At 41.0% G+C, this 14,877-nt stretch overlaps 1 protein-coding gene across 2 annotated transcripts in view; it reads left to right on the top strand.

Annotated features, from left to right (window-relative positions):
* The window catches only part of SLC23A2 (solute carrier family 23 member 2), a 223,365-nt gene that overhangs the window by 139,010 nt on the left and 69,478 nt on the right, over positions 1-14,877 (top strand). For both annotated transcript variants that reach the window (XM_089681738.1, XM_089681739.1), the window contains one exon: positions 14,363-14,479. In XM_089681738.1, the coding sequence (XP_089537864.1) occupies positions 14,363-14,479 (117 nt within the window). The remainder of the gene's footprint in view (positions 1-14,362; positions 14,480-14,877) is intronic.

Here is a 14,877-nt window from a genome sequence, read left to right as displayed (position 1 = left end):
AGCCACCAGACTGTAGTTCTATCATGAATATAGACATTGCAGTAGGTAGCCACCCCACTGATTAATTACTGGCCTGTAAGAGACCACGCCCGAATGCTGTGTTTGTTTTCTGAAAGTATAGTAGGCAGTATTCGGAATGGATGGCCCACCATAGGTGGGTGAAATCTGAAGGTAAATACTATTAGGCTGCCTGTAGATCAATGGTTCTCAACCTTCATAATGCCGCGACCCTTTAATACAGTTCCTCATGTTGTGGTGTTCCCCAACCATAAAATTATTTACCCAGTAATTATAATTCATGAAGTGTCATTTTACCTCCAATACTGCTGCTTTCAACACAGTAGCTGCTTTCAACACAGTAGCTGCTTTCAACACAGTAGCTGCTTTCAACACAGTAGCTGCTTTCTACACAGTAGCTGCTTTCTACACAGTAGCTGCTTTCTACACAGTAGCTGCTTTCTACACAGTAGCTGCTCTTTACACATTGGAAATGTGTTTTCCGATGGTCTTAGGTGACCACTGTGAAAGGGTTGTTTGACCCCCAAAGGGGTCCCGACCCACAGGTTGAGAACCAGCTCTGTAGATGCATCAAAACTCATCCAGTTCAGCTGGAGCTGGCCATATTTTGTGGCATCTATGGCTGTTCCTGCTTGACAGTTTATTCTAATCTGTCAAATGGGACTGTTGGAAATTTTTTTTCAATCAGCCAGCTACAGCCGATTGATCACATAATCAGTGTATTCTGACAGTGGAGGAATCCCGGTGTCAGAACACAATGGCACAATGTGGAAGATTCTGCCATCGTTCTCGCATTTGTGGATGGGGGGAATCTGTAGAGAGCTGATCAAAAACAAAATAAGGCATCTATTGCCAGCCCTACACTTTTAAAGTGTTACTAAACCCATTGCAGTAAAGCATGATTATTATTCTCGCTGTAGTACCTGTGATCGGCACTGTCCAGACAGAGGGTCAGGGGTCATGCAGCCTCATAGGACAGCTATAGGAGAATAAAAACTCCTCCTACACACTTTAAAAAATTTTTGGCCAGACACCGATAGTCACAAGACTGCTATATACTGTTGATGAGAAACGGTAGTTTATATTTACTAAAATAATTGCATTTCCATGTTCTGTGTACTGTGGAGACCAGTGAATGCCGGGCCCTGGGTTTATTAACACTTTTTAAGGAAAAGGGAAACAAGAATTTTACATAAAGAATACAAATGTTTTGCAAGAGATGTGAAAGAGGCCATCTATGTCAAACTGAATAACTGTATACAAATACATAAAGGAGCATTTGACACCGGCCATCTCTCATCTACTTATAATTGCCTTTTAACATCTTTACCTCAGCATTTTAATAGCAGTTTGAACCCTTCAGCCATGTAACTCAAAAGCTTGCCTGTCCCACACTTAATGACACCATGGGGATTGGAATATGTAATTATAACAAGGTAGTTTCACATCTTTTCACATCCCCATCATGTTTTTTGACCATTAGCATTTGCATTGACACATTCCAGGATGATTGGATTCGATTACCGGAAGGGATCGGTACCCTATCGTTAAGAGATTTAAGAGAAGACTGCATAAACTGATAGTTAACTTGAGATGTATGTTCATTGGGATGTTTAACCCCTTGACACCAATGTAACACAAATATGCGGCCTCACAGAACTGGGCTTTTTTCCGTGGGACCGCATATTTGCATAGCTGTCTTTCTGCTGGGAGCATGGCGTGCTCCCAGCACAAAGACCGCAGTGTCATTGAGAGCACCGGGTCCCATTCTAACGATCAGAACCTGGGTCTCCCGATTCCGGGTCACATGATCGCTGTGATAGCCTCTGATTGGCTATGACAGTGATCAGTCACTGTACAGCTCGGCCCCCTGTTTTTTTTGTTTTTTTTTCTCTCTATGAATGGAGGAGAGAGATACATTGTATCTCTCTAACTCCTGGCATAGAGAGGGGAAAAAAAAGGTTTGTAAAAAAAATTAAAATAAATATTAAAAAATAAAAGAAAAAATAAAGAAAAAAATACCTAGATCAAGGTGTGATCTAGTTCAGTGTCAGGGTAAGTGGATCTAGTTCAGTGCCAGGGTAAGTGGATCTAGTTCAGTGCCAGGGTAAGTGTTTGAGTCAAGGTCAAAGGTCAGGATTTTAAAAAAAAAATTGTTGTACATGTGTTTTAGGTAAAAAAAAAAAAAAAGTGCACTATTGTTTCTGGGCTGTACTACGGGTACAAACAACAAATAACATACACATATATGGTATCGTTGCAATCATCAAGAGCTGGAGAATTTATTTTGGGTTGTTCTTTGGTGGTAGGTTATGGTAGTAACAAGAAATACAGAGCTAAATTTAAAAAAATGATTTTTTTTTTTTTTACTATTTTGGGCCAGGTTTCCTTTGATAATTAAAAAAAAAAATCAGTAGATATCCATTACCATTTACCACCAAATGAAAGCCCAATTTGTCCTGAAAAAAAAACCAAGGTATAATTCACCTGGATTTACAAAGTAGTTGTGATATGTACAGTTTTACTAACACGTCAATGTTGCAAAATTGTGCTTAGGCATTTAGATTTGTTTTACCGTTAGGCGTGAAGGGGTTAAAAATGTCACTTGCATAAGTGTCATGTAGAATTTACACTCCAGTCTTTTATCTTTGTTAGTCTCTGACAGTTATAATGGTAAGAAAAATGTTTGAGGGCCTTTTTCAGAGACAACTCTGATGTACACAAGTCACACACAAACCGTAAACTCTTTATTGTTATTTGTTGTATTTCAAACAATGCTTCCTGTTGGTTAGATAACAGGAGACATGGTGAATTGAACCTACTTAAGCTGCACCCCTGGAATTATTTCACTTGCATTCCTGTGCTTTGGAAGAGTATGGAAAGGTATGTGCTAACCACCAAAAGTACAGGGAAAAGTGGAGGCCCAATTCAGTGAGCACATCACTCATATCTGTGGAAGTGCTTTGTGAATGGATAGGCTGTAAATTGGCTAACCTCACAGTATGGGTGACTCCAATGTTTATGGATGACAGTCTCATCCTGAAGCTGGACATCACACATTGGTGAGTGTTTCAGTGCATTAATGTCTCGGCTGTCTGACAGCTGCACTACCTATTAGTGGAGTAAAGTTAATTTCGTTAAATTTTTCACTGATATTGATCAGCAAGGAATGTGTGCAGAAACCAGAAGCTGTCTACATACTTCAGTATTTTCCAAACATCCATTTTCTTAAGGTTCCGAGAGATCAAGGTCTAACCTCCCAGATGAGCAGTGCACACACTTGCCTGCTCATATCACATCACTGGTAGCCAGCTTTACCTAGGTATAACAATCATGAGTGTCTAGGACAGCCTTTCTCAACCAGGGTGCCTTGAGGTTTCTTCAGGGGTGCCTTGGCAAAATATCTACAAATTGCCCAAAACTTGTATACAAACCAGCAGGTGAAACAAGCCTGCCTTTTAGTTACACAAAGCCACATGTTTTCATTGTGCACCATTACAACCTTCTAGCCACTGGCATCCTGACAACCAATGACATCAGTTAAGGAGGATGTTGATTACCTGCACAGCATCCTTGTTTGACTCTCCCCTACCCCTCTCCATCAGTACTGGGGTCACATTAGCTCAGTAATGGAGAAAAACTGAGGGAGAAGAGAAACAATGAGATGCTAGTCAGCACCAGCATGCAAAAGTGTATTTGCTTTGGAAGAATAAATTACCTCTAACGTTGGGTGTCCTACATGTGTGGATGTTGCTGTGTTATATAAAACTATTATAATATAAATTAATATAATTTATATTATAATATAAATATAATTATTATAGTTTTTTAGAATGGGGTTCCTCAAGACCCGTCCATAAAGGGTGCCTTGGGACTGTCCATAATTTTAGAGGGTGCCTTGACATTGTCCATAATTTTAAAGGGTGCCGTGACTAAAAAAAGGTTGAGAAACACTGGTCTAGGAAAACCTGCAAAACCTGTTTCTTCTGCAATTGGTTAACTAAGATAAATCTTCTTGGGTTGGAGAGTTTCCCTGACTTATAATGAACTAAGGTTATTTAAATTGAACCTTTCCCTTAATTTTACAGCATGATTGCTGTGCAGGTACTTCCATGTGTCTGAATATAGGCTTTGTTTGTGCTCTCGGTGTCACAGCTTCCTGTGTTCTCAGTGTTACAAGTGTCTCAGTGTCACATGTAAAATCTGACAGGCTGGTTGTACCCTAGTTGATCAATCGGTCTACTTGGGTACATTCAGCCTACCCATGCATGGTTCACATCTCGGCTGTCCCTGCTGAACTGGCAGAGATTCAAACCTTCAGGCTTTTGGTTGATTTATCCTGCTATTCTCCATACAGCCAAGAGTGCTGATATTGATCATTTACATCACTGTTTTATTTGTTAGTTGTTGTATTATGGACTGGGGATTTATCTTTGTGCGTTAAGCCACTTGATGCCTCTCACATGTGCCCAACAAGGCCTTTCTCCCACTTAAACATGTTTTGATGACATCTAGTGTTCTGATCCATTTATTTTACACCTTTTTGGGTTTTTTTTGTTTTTTTTAAATAAATTATCTTAAACAATTGTATGGTCTGGCCAATGTTCAAACCTACTTTGAGAAACTGAGGACGAAGAGAAACAATGGAATACTATCCAGTATCAATGTGCAAAAGTGTACTTAAAAGAATAAATCCACCCTAACACTGAGTGTCCTACATGTGTGAGTGTTGCTGTATTAGGTAAAACAGTTAGAATAGTTTTTTACATTTTAGAATGGGGTACCTTGAGACTGATCATTTTAAAGTGTGCCCAAAGATTGTTCATAACTTTATAGGGTGCCTTGACTGAAAAAAGGTTGAGAAACATTGCTTTAGGCAAACCTAGAATAGTGATGCTGTTGCATGTAGATCCACATACGTAAATCAAAAAAAGCTGGCTCAATTTCTATTTTTCTGGCCCCGAGGTATAGAGTTGCATAGTATATTATACAATATATACAAAAGGTTTATAAACTTTAATGCCATGCCTAGGTTCATTCAATCCTCCTAATACCAATCAGTGCACATTTTGTTTCTGGCAGCAGTGTGGTCAATTTGACAGTGTGTTGTTTTCTGCCATACAAACTTTGGCCAGATTGCAAAGTTTAAGGTCACTGTCTTTGGTGGGCAGGTATCCAAACACCTTTGTAGATTAATAAATGACATGTGCAAGATAGAAAAGCCACTGCTAATGCTTATGTACATAGTTCTAAAGTCCCTCTCGAGAATTTGGTGGGTGTTTTGGTGGGGTGGGGTGGGGTGGGTATGTGTACTATTAAAGATATGGTAGGAATGTCTTGAAAATTTTTTATTTACTAACTAAAAACAGTTTAAAAAAAAAAAAAAGCAGTATGTGCCCTAATAAAACAAACTCATATTTTTAGTAGTTTAAATAATTGTAATATACGTAGGTCATATTCTTTCATAAGAGACCTGTCATTCGATAGAGTGAGGGCTGCAAGGTCAATGCTGACAGACGTTGCAGCATATGTTCAATTCCTTGTGACCAAGGAAAGCAGCTCAGTGCTGAGCTCTTCTGTGTATTGAGGCTTTCTGGACCAGGCATCAGTAATCGTGTACTGAGAAATAGGAATGCACACTGTTGGTACATGTATGTTTATTGCCTGTAACAGAATTCATTATATAGCGTGTCTGCCAAGAGGGATAGTTATGGGATCTAGAGTTAGCCCTCATGCACACTGGATGTTTTTACAGCGGCTGTTTTGGCTTTTGATTTTCTTTTTCTACAGCTAGTAAACCCCCCAGCATGTTACCCTATGTGTCCATGACTGTAATCAGCGTTTTTTTGCTGGAAAATAACCCAGGACTAGTGGGTTTCTAGAGGTGTTTTTTAGTTGTAAAAACACTCTAACGCTGAAAAGCACAATAAACCGGTGTTTTTAGACTTTTTTTTGACCAAGCAAATGCAGGAAAACGCTGCTAAATGCTAATGCAAAAACACAAAAAGCTGAAAAACCCATGGTTTTAAAGCGGAGCTCCACCCAAAAAGGGGAAGTTCCGCTTTAAGGACTGCTCCCCCGCTCCCCATTAAGGATTGGCACCTTAGGGTGGCGGGTGAGGAATGGGTACCTGAATTTGACAAGTACCCGCTCCCACTTCCGGTCTGATCCCCTAGGCGATTGAAAGCGGAAGGTGTCCTCCCTCCCTGTAGTTTTTTGGGACACGTAACAGGTCCCAGAAGACTAGAGGACCATTCATGCACAGCGGGTGCCCACACTGAAGATGCCAATCTCCTGGAATACAGGACGGCCAGTGAAACTGGCTGCGGGGGACACACCACGGGACCGAGGGACAGCTAAGTTTTTCTAGCTGCTGACTTTTATTTTTTGACAGGTGAGTGGAACTCCGCTTTAACGTGACATTACACAGCTAACGTTACCAGCATTATCAAGACCCTCAGTGTGCATGGAGACTTATAGTGTATGTAAACCCCATCCTTGAACTTCTTTTATTTGCGTCCCTTTGCTCTGCTAAATATACCATTCATAGTGTTCTGTGCTATCTTTTAGATAAGTGTAAAAAGCACCTGTTGATTTTGCAAGAAATCTTGTGAGCGGATAACTTCGTGTTCTCTTTCTGTACACAAGGAGGGGTTATGGATATAAGGGGAGGTCTGTGTTTCTTGTAATCAGTGGATGTATTGCAGAGTGTACTAAATACACGTGTTTATTTATTTTTCTTTTTTGCCTTGACATGTGCTTTAATGTGATGGCGCAGAACTCTTGGTTTTGTCTATTAGGAAAAGTTGTGTTCTTCTATCCACTGACACGCACAACTGAAAGACCACTTCTGAGCGAAGTTACTTTTCACATGTCTACAGGGAACATGCTGCGCCTTTCCACAACAGGTGGGCAGAGATCTCATCAGTAGATTCTCCAAGAAACAGAAAAAAAATTGGAAGGTACCTCTTTAAAGCTGGCCATACACAGCGCAAAGTTCAGGAAATTCCTGCCAAAGCTATCAGGGCCGCCCAGCTCAACAAACTTCAGTTGAAAAATCTAAGGAGCTGGTGGAAAATTGTTGGCCGAGCAGTGACTGCATCCAGTCAGATGTAGCCAGTGTTCTGGTATTCAAGTAGCCATGGGGTGTTGCATTTAGCGTGGATTAAGAAATCTATTCGATTTCTCTTGTTTAACCTACAGGCTGAACAAGAGAAATCTTATGTGTGTATGGCTAGCCTCTCTCTCTAGTACGTACCAAAAACTGAAGTGTCTGGTAGCAAACGTCAATACAGTTATGGGGAAAGTTCTTTCTACAAAGAAATCATACATTTTAAACAGGCACACATGATGGGTGGTAATCCAGTCAGTTTCACACTAGTTTCATAGTTCTCTTTCAAGTTCTGCTAAACTACATATTGGGTTGTTGTCACACAATGAAATAAAAGAAGTGTGACCTATTCCTGCATCACTAATAATTATGTCATGTGACAGTTAAGCCTTGTTCACACCATGGTGCAGAGACGTCAGTTTTTCTGTATGTGTTGTGCAAGGACGCAACAAAATCCGTTCTCTATCTGCCTTGTTCACAACACTAGTATCATCTTCAGGTTTTTTCTGCGCAGGAATCTGCAACATGTATAAAACTCATTGAAGTGCACATGAAAACTATTGGAAACTGATATCTCTGCAAGTGAAATCTGCACATCAGTTTCCATCAGTTTCTCTGTGTGTCTGCTGTGAACAAGGCTGGTCATAGATGGCTCAAAATTCGACTGGTTCAGCAAGGACCAACTGAATTTTGATCATCTATGGCTGTTCCTGTTCGAGAGAAGTTGGTCTAATGGGAATGCGGGAAACTTTTTCTTGATCAGCTGGTTGCAGGTGCTGATCATTGTATTCTGAAATTAGAGGAGTCCCCGCTGTCAGAATACAATAGCACAACAGGGAGGATTCCCCCATCCACCTTGCATGTGTGGATGAGGGAATCGGTTGTTGTTTTTGTTTTTCTTTATCAGCCCGCTGACTGATTAAAAAATAAACGAACAAACAATAGTCTATGGCTAGCCTTAACCTGAGGTTTGTAATTTGTATTTCCGAGTATATTTCTCAATAACGTCCTAATATTTCCTATTGCTAGTTTTCTTATTTTCATTGGAGAAATCAAAATGCACTTTAACCTACTGGATGAACAGCACACATTTATGGGTCGATGATCGCAATGTATCTGAGCGTTGCAGCATCAGACAGGCTAAACGCTCACCATCCATTGTAATCTGCCAATGTCTGGCCACTCTTAGTCCACCAATAGATATCCACATTTTGACATGATTTGTATGAATTTATGGACAAGACCATACACCTTGAATTAAAACGGTTGTAAACCTCTACATATACCCAGTGAAGTGACTGGCCTCAAGTGATAAACAGAGATGAAACAAATCCTCCTACAAAACATGTACCTGTCTATCTGCAGTCTTCTTTTATATATAGTACATCCATTCAAAGTGCTGAATTTTAAAGCTTGTTTGAAAGTTCAGAAAAACAGACGGCAGGGAGCTGAAGTTACTCTGCAGAGCTCAGTGTGGAGATCTCTGAGAGCTGATTGAAGGGAAGAGACCTACCCCCCTCCACACAGCTCACAGGAACAGAGCTGAGGCTGTCAATCTGCTGGAGGTCCCTCTTCTGTCACATTTTTTACTTGGTTATAAATCCTTGGTGGTGCTGAATGTGGGACCCCCACATTCATAAACTTAACAAAATAGATCTAGGATAAAAAAATATATATATATAAACATATTCAAAATCTATAAATTTTGTATTAATAAAGGCTATTGGGGAGGTAATCTCCCTCTTATAATTTTAATATCAGTGTCTTGTGCGTTACTCCTTGGGGCACCTCAAAAGTCCAGGTGTAGAATTTCTCCATATATTTTTTACTTGGCGTAAATAAAACTTGTCAGAAGTAATTCATACAGATAGCAGAAGAATGAAGCAGTAGACAGAAATGACACACTCTATACTATACACACTATCATATTTCATGGTTGAGGTTTACAACCTCTTTAAGTCTTATCTCAAGGGCCCTTTCACACTGCGGTGTTGAAAAAACACATATAGATTACTGGTGCATTTTTAATGTGTTTTCTGGATGCCTGACTGCAGTCATGCACCTGTGAAACATGGACAGTGTGACTGCAAAAGTGCAACAAAAACACATACAGTGTAAGTTTTTGATGTATTTTCCATTTGTTTCAACGGGGAGGTGTGTTTTTGGTGCACTCTTTAACCACCTCCCGCTCGCCATATAGTCCAATGACGGGCGCAAGGTGGTTCTCTTGTTCTGGGAGGACGTCATATGATGTCCTCCCATTCTCACCGTGCATGCGCGGCTCAGGGAGCGCGCGGCGATCGGCGGTGCACTGTGTCCCTCGGACACAGCGGATCACTGATCTACGGAAAGAGCCAAAGATGTCGGCTCGGTCATGTGATCAGCTGTGTCCAATCACAGCTGACCGCATGTAAACAGGGAAATGCCGGTTATCGGCATTTCTCTCCTCACGCTGACAGCTCGAGAGGAGAGCCAGTAATCGCCATTCCGCGGAGGGGACATGTACACTGATCATCAGGTTGGCCCCAGAAGTGCCACCTGTCAGTGTCCATCAGTGCCAGCTGCCAGTGCTGAACAGTGCCACTTGCCAGTGCCACATATCAGTGCATACCAGTGCACATCAATGCCACATATCAGTGCCCATCTGAGCTGCCTTTCAGTGTCACCCATTATTGCCAGTCAGTGCCACCTATCAATGCCAATAAGTGCCACCTATCAGTGCCGCCTATCAGTGCCAGTCAATGCCGCCTATCAGTGCCATATATCAGTGCTGCCTTTCAGTGCTCATCAGTGATGCCTGTCAATGCCCATCAGTGCCACCTACCAGTGCCTCCTCATCAGTGTCCATCACTGCAGCCTCATTAGTGCACATCAGTGAAGGAGAAAAATCACTTATTTACAAAATTTTACAACAAAAACTAAGAAAAATCTTTTTTTTTTTTCAAAATTTTCAGTGGTTTTTGGTTTAAGAGAAAAAAAAATACCACCAAAATAAAGCTCTATCTGTCACAAAAAAATGATAAAAATTTCATATGGGTACAGTGTTGCATGACCGCGCAATTGTCATTCAAAGTGTGACAGCGCTGAGAGCTGGAAATTGGCCTGGGCAGTAAGGGTGTATAAGCGCCCTGTAGGCAAGCGGTTAAAGATGCACCAAAAATGCAGCATGCAGTCCTTTTTTTTTTTTTTTTTTTTTTTTTAAAGTCGCAATTTAGAAGAATGGTATTTACAAGAGATCAAGAAAAAAATATAATATATATATATATTCACACTTTGGCCAAAAGTAGATTTTTTGGGGGGCAAAAGAAACAAAATATCCAAAATGTCAGTGCTCATCCCCGTGAACTGGGAATATATGTCAGACAATGCCGGGCAGAACGATCGGGGTCACCAGGGGGGTGAGAATGCTTTGCGGAGATTAAACGACTCTTCACATTGTGGACGCTGCTCCGGCCGGCTTGCTCAGCATGCAGTACTTTTAAAAACGGACCGCACTCACCGTGCATTGGTGTGAAAAGTTCCATATGATTTAAAGGGATACCTTTTTCATGCATTTTGTTTCCATTTTTTAAATATCAAAAGTGCAAAAAAACTGATGAGTGTAAAAGGGCCCTAAACAGTAGCGGTCGTTCAATCATTCAAGATCTATTGGCCAGGGGAAATGATCAAACCAATTTATGGAAAGATTTTTCATAGGAAAAGTCTTTTGGAGGTCAGATCTTTAACCCCCATTTGAATGGACTCCTGTGCCAGTGACACGCAGGGAAGAAGTCACTGCACTTCTTCCGAAAACGCAGCCCGCTCGGGAACCTCGGTTCCCAGTACGGTTGTGATTTCCAGTTCGGGCGGCGTGCTATTAGAACTAGTGGCACCTGCCCGCAGGTCCACATTTCTCTGTGCAGGTGGTGCGGCTGCACGGATTTTCGTGCGGATCCGTAGCAGTACCACCCGCACAGATGTGAACCTAGGGTTAACCTCTATGTCTTGTTTCTGGCTGCTCTTTGTGAATTCATTTGGGCCAGTTCTGCAGTGTGAAGGCTGTATTATGAACTTTGTTAAAGAATTGTTCTTTTCCTAAATGAGCACTTGTGAACAGAAAATGGAGAAGGACCTGATATGTCTAGTATGATGAATCTAGACCTCTGTTCTTAGTTCTCATAAATTGATTGGAGATGTACAGTCCAAAAAAAGTCTGAAAATCATGTTATCGGAACAGAATGTCTTAATCTTGTCAGACAAGGTTATTTGGAAAGTGCCAATGTCAAGGGCATCAGCAGTCAGACTGAGCAAGGCAATACAACTGTATGTTTAAATGCCACTATTACGTGGGGATTGTAAAATCATTGTACTTGTTTGTTTAGTGGGTCATACTCCTGCATCCTGTGGTGATTAGTGTAGAACATAGGGCAGGGTAATTTCACCCACACTTTGACCTGTGATCTGCTTTCTCACCTCTGTACTAGGTTGGATATGGAATACTACAAAATATGAATCACAGCTTTGTAAAGGCCACACTAAAGTGAAGGGAGTGAGTTAAAGCAGACTTTGCATTAAGTTATTAACATGGCTCCTTCATGTTTGAGGTCAATAAGATGTAAAGAAAAAGGTTTATTATTATTATACAGTATTTATAAAGTGCCAATAGTTCGCTCAGCGCTGTACATTACAATGGGAGACAATACATGAGACAGTACAATAACAATACAGTGCGATACATGAGGGGTTCGAGGGCCCTGCTCCTTGGAGCTTACAATCTAGGAGGGAGGGGATAGTGGTACGGGAGGAAAAGCTGTGGGGGATGGAGTGGTAGGAAGAGTGGAAGAGATCGGCAGTTAGCAGAGGGTGGGGTAGGCTTCCCTGAAGAAGTGGGTTTTTAGGGTGCGCCTAAAGGAGAGGAGAGTGGGTGATAGTCTGATGGATTGGGGTAGGGAGTTCCAGAGGATGAGCGATGCCCTGGAGAAGTCCTGGAGGCGGGCATGGGAGGAGGAGACCAGGGAACTGGAGAGTAGGAGGTCTTGTGAGGAGCGAAGAGTACGTGTTGGGTGGTATTTGGATATCAGGTCGGTGATGTAATTTGGGGCAGTATTATGGACATAGAAAGAAATGCTACAGTGAGCGCTCCAAAAGTGTCAGCAGCTGAACATTCAAGGTAAATGCATATAAAATCCTAATATAAATACAGATATGTAAATGCAGCGCTGTATGATATTAGCAAATATGGATGATGGTTACAAACTGGAAGTAAAAAGTCACAAATGAAATGCAGTCCTGTAATGGTGCTCGCTGTTTTTCTAGTGCAAATGATAGAAATGCGCAATAACCAGGGAATCTTCAGGATATTTATATACATACGTATTATCAATACGCTTCTGGTTAGTGCGTAGTATTATGGACAGCTTTGTACGCCAGTGTAAGCATTTTGAATTTGATCCGTTGGGCAATCGGAAGCCAGTGGAGGGAAGTTTAGAAAAGAAGCTTTTGACCCTGCTCGCTGCATATTGCTGTTTGCAGCATGATTTGAGCCATGCTAAGAGCTTCTGGTGTGGTGTGCTGGGCATGGGATGTTTCTTTATTCCCCCAATGCTGCATTAAACCTTGCTAAGTCTATAGAGACTTCTGAAGCTGTGAGTGAATGAGCAATCAGGAGTTTGTTATCTATATAGTCTGCGCTAACCCTTTATGGCAGTTCCAGAATACACTCCTCTGCGGAGAAACATTTAAGATATTTTCTGCACCAGTCAGTGCCGCTAGTATCTGGTATTCAATTGAGGTACCTTTGAAGAATGTAATTTTATTTTACAGATTAGTCATAGTAGACCATAATCTAGGTTATCCTTTTTCAACCAGGGTACCCTGGAATCCAGGGGTGCCTTCAAGTGTCAAAATGCCTAAAAATTGTATACAAGCCAGTGGGTGGATCAAGCCTGCTTTTCAGTTACACAAAGCCACAGGTTTTTATCGTGCACCATTACAACCTTCCAGTAGCCAGCGTCCTAACCAACAATGACATCATTGGTTGGTTGATGATGTTAGGTGCCTGCACAGCATCCTTGTTTTCCCCTCCACTGCCCCTCTCCATCAGCACATTAGCTGATTGAGGGAGAAACTGAGGGGGAAGAGAAACATTGGAATACTAGTCAGTACCAGTGTATAAGGTGTATTTGCTTTGGAAAAATAAATCACCTCTACCGTTGGGTGTCTTATGTGTGTGTATTTTGCTGCTTTATGTGAAACTATTTGCTTAGTTTTTTAGAATGGGGTGCCTTGGGATTGTGCAGAATTTTAAAGTGTGCCTTGACTGGAAAAAGGTTGAGAAACACTGATGTAGGTGGCAACAGTGGATTTAAAGCCAGTTTAAAATGTTTGGATAAAGTGGTAAAGGGTTAAAACCTATGTCAGGTTTTTGTTTTTTTGCAGTCTGTGGGGAGATTTAATCTATTTGTCCTAGTGAGTTCTATTATCAAGACTGAACAGACATAAGAAGCCATATCTCTGAGCTGTCACCAGATGAGCTTGAAAATCGTCCATTGGGGACACTTTGGAACATTTTCTCTTGTTTCTACAGGACTGGAAATATAGGGAAATCGTTCCAGTGGGACATAAGTGGTCAATCAGAGGTTTTAGATCCATACTCTATCCAAAATGAAGAAAACATTTTGGCTCTAGATCTTCATTATTACCCGAGAATGATTCTTGGGAATATAGGACTCCCTATTTGTATTTCACCACATTACCCCTTGTTTTTTAATTTATTTGGACTTCCTAGTAAACTCCAGAGAAACTTAAATCTGGTTTATTAAAAAAAAAAAGCATAAGCACAGTATGTGACCTTTTTTTCTTTGTGTAGATTGGTTCTAGAATTTTTAAAAAAGAATTCAACATAGGAAAATGTATTTGGGTGCTTTTGCTTTGTTTTGCTCATCAAACCTTTTGAAGCACTTGCTTTAATTGCCATAATGCTCATTTACTTTCGAAACCTACCAGCACTTTGGCTGTGTTGCTGTAGGTGACACCTATGGGTTATAATTGGGTACTGCATGTTGTTAGTAACAATTTAGAACAATATTTCTCTTGAAATGTTCTTGACTTTTTTCGGAAAAAAGAATCTGATCAACTGAAATAGCTTTTGAACTATAAAGACATAAAAGGTTTATTTATTAAAGTGCAGCGAAAATTGTTGCCTCTTTATAAACCCTGTATAATAATAATAAACTGTCTCCTTATTTAATATAGAGCTCGCTGGCAGAGACACTGGACAGCACAAGCAGCTTAGACCGGCAGCGGATGGACATGATATATACAGTAGAGGATGTACCTCCTTGGTATCTCTGCATCTTCCTGGGCTTACAGGTATGTTGGTTTTGAGATTTGATAAACAAGACTGTCCACCTTTATGGCTGTAATTCTTATAAACGCTATAATGTAACTGTATTCCATTTGCTCATTATTTTCCCCCGAAGTGGGCCTCTTATAGCTGAAAATAGCCTGACTTCTTCTCCATGCTGGGCAGTATTTACAAGATCCAAACAGAACAGAGAATCAGCTGGGTCGTAAATTTTCCAGTTAGCTCAAAGTTCAGCATGATGGTCAGATAAGGACAATCATTATGCGTGATACAGTTGCTGAAGGCATTAGGCTGCAAGTTTCAGAGGCATTGAGAGGCTGGAGAGAAGGCAGACTGTCACAGACCTTGAAACAAACTAACACCAGACAACTCTGCAGCAGAGACAGCATAATATCCCTGGCAC

The sequence above is a fragment of the Staurois parvus genome, unplaced genomic scaffold, assembly GCF_062004578.1.
Source record: "Staurois parvus isolate SC_StPar_1 unplaced genomic scaffold, SC_StPar_1.0 ptg000276l, whole genome shotgun sequence".
Taxonomy (NCBI): Eukaryota; Metazoa; Chordata; class Amphibia; order Anura; family Ranidae; genus Staurois; species Staurois parvus.
Note: the sequence above shows the minus strand (reverse complement) of the source record. Positions and strands in the feature narration are given on the sequence as shown.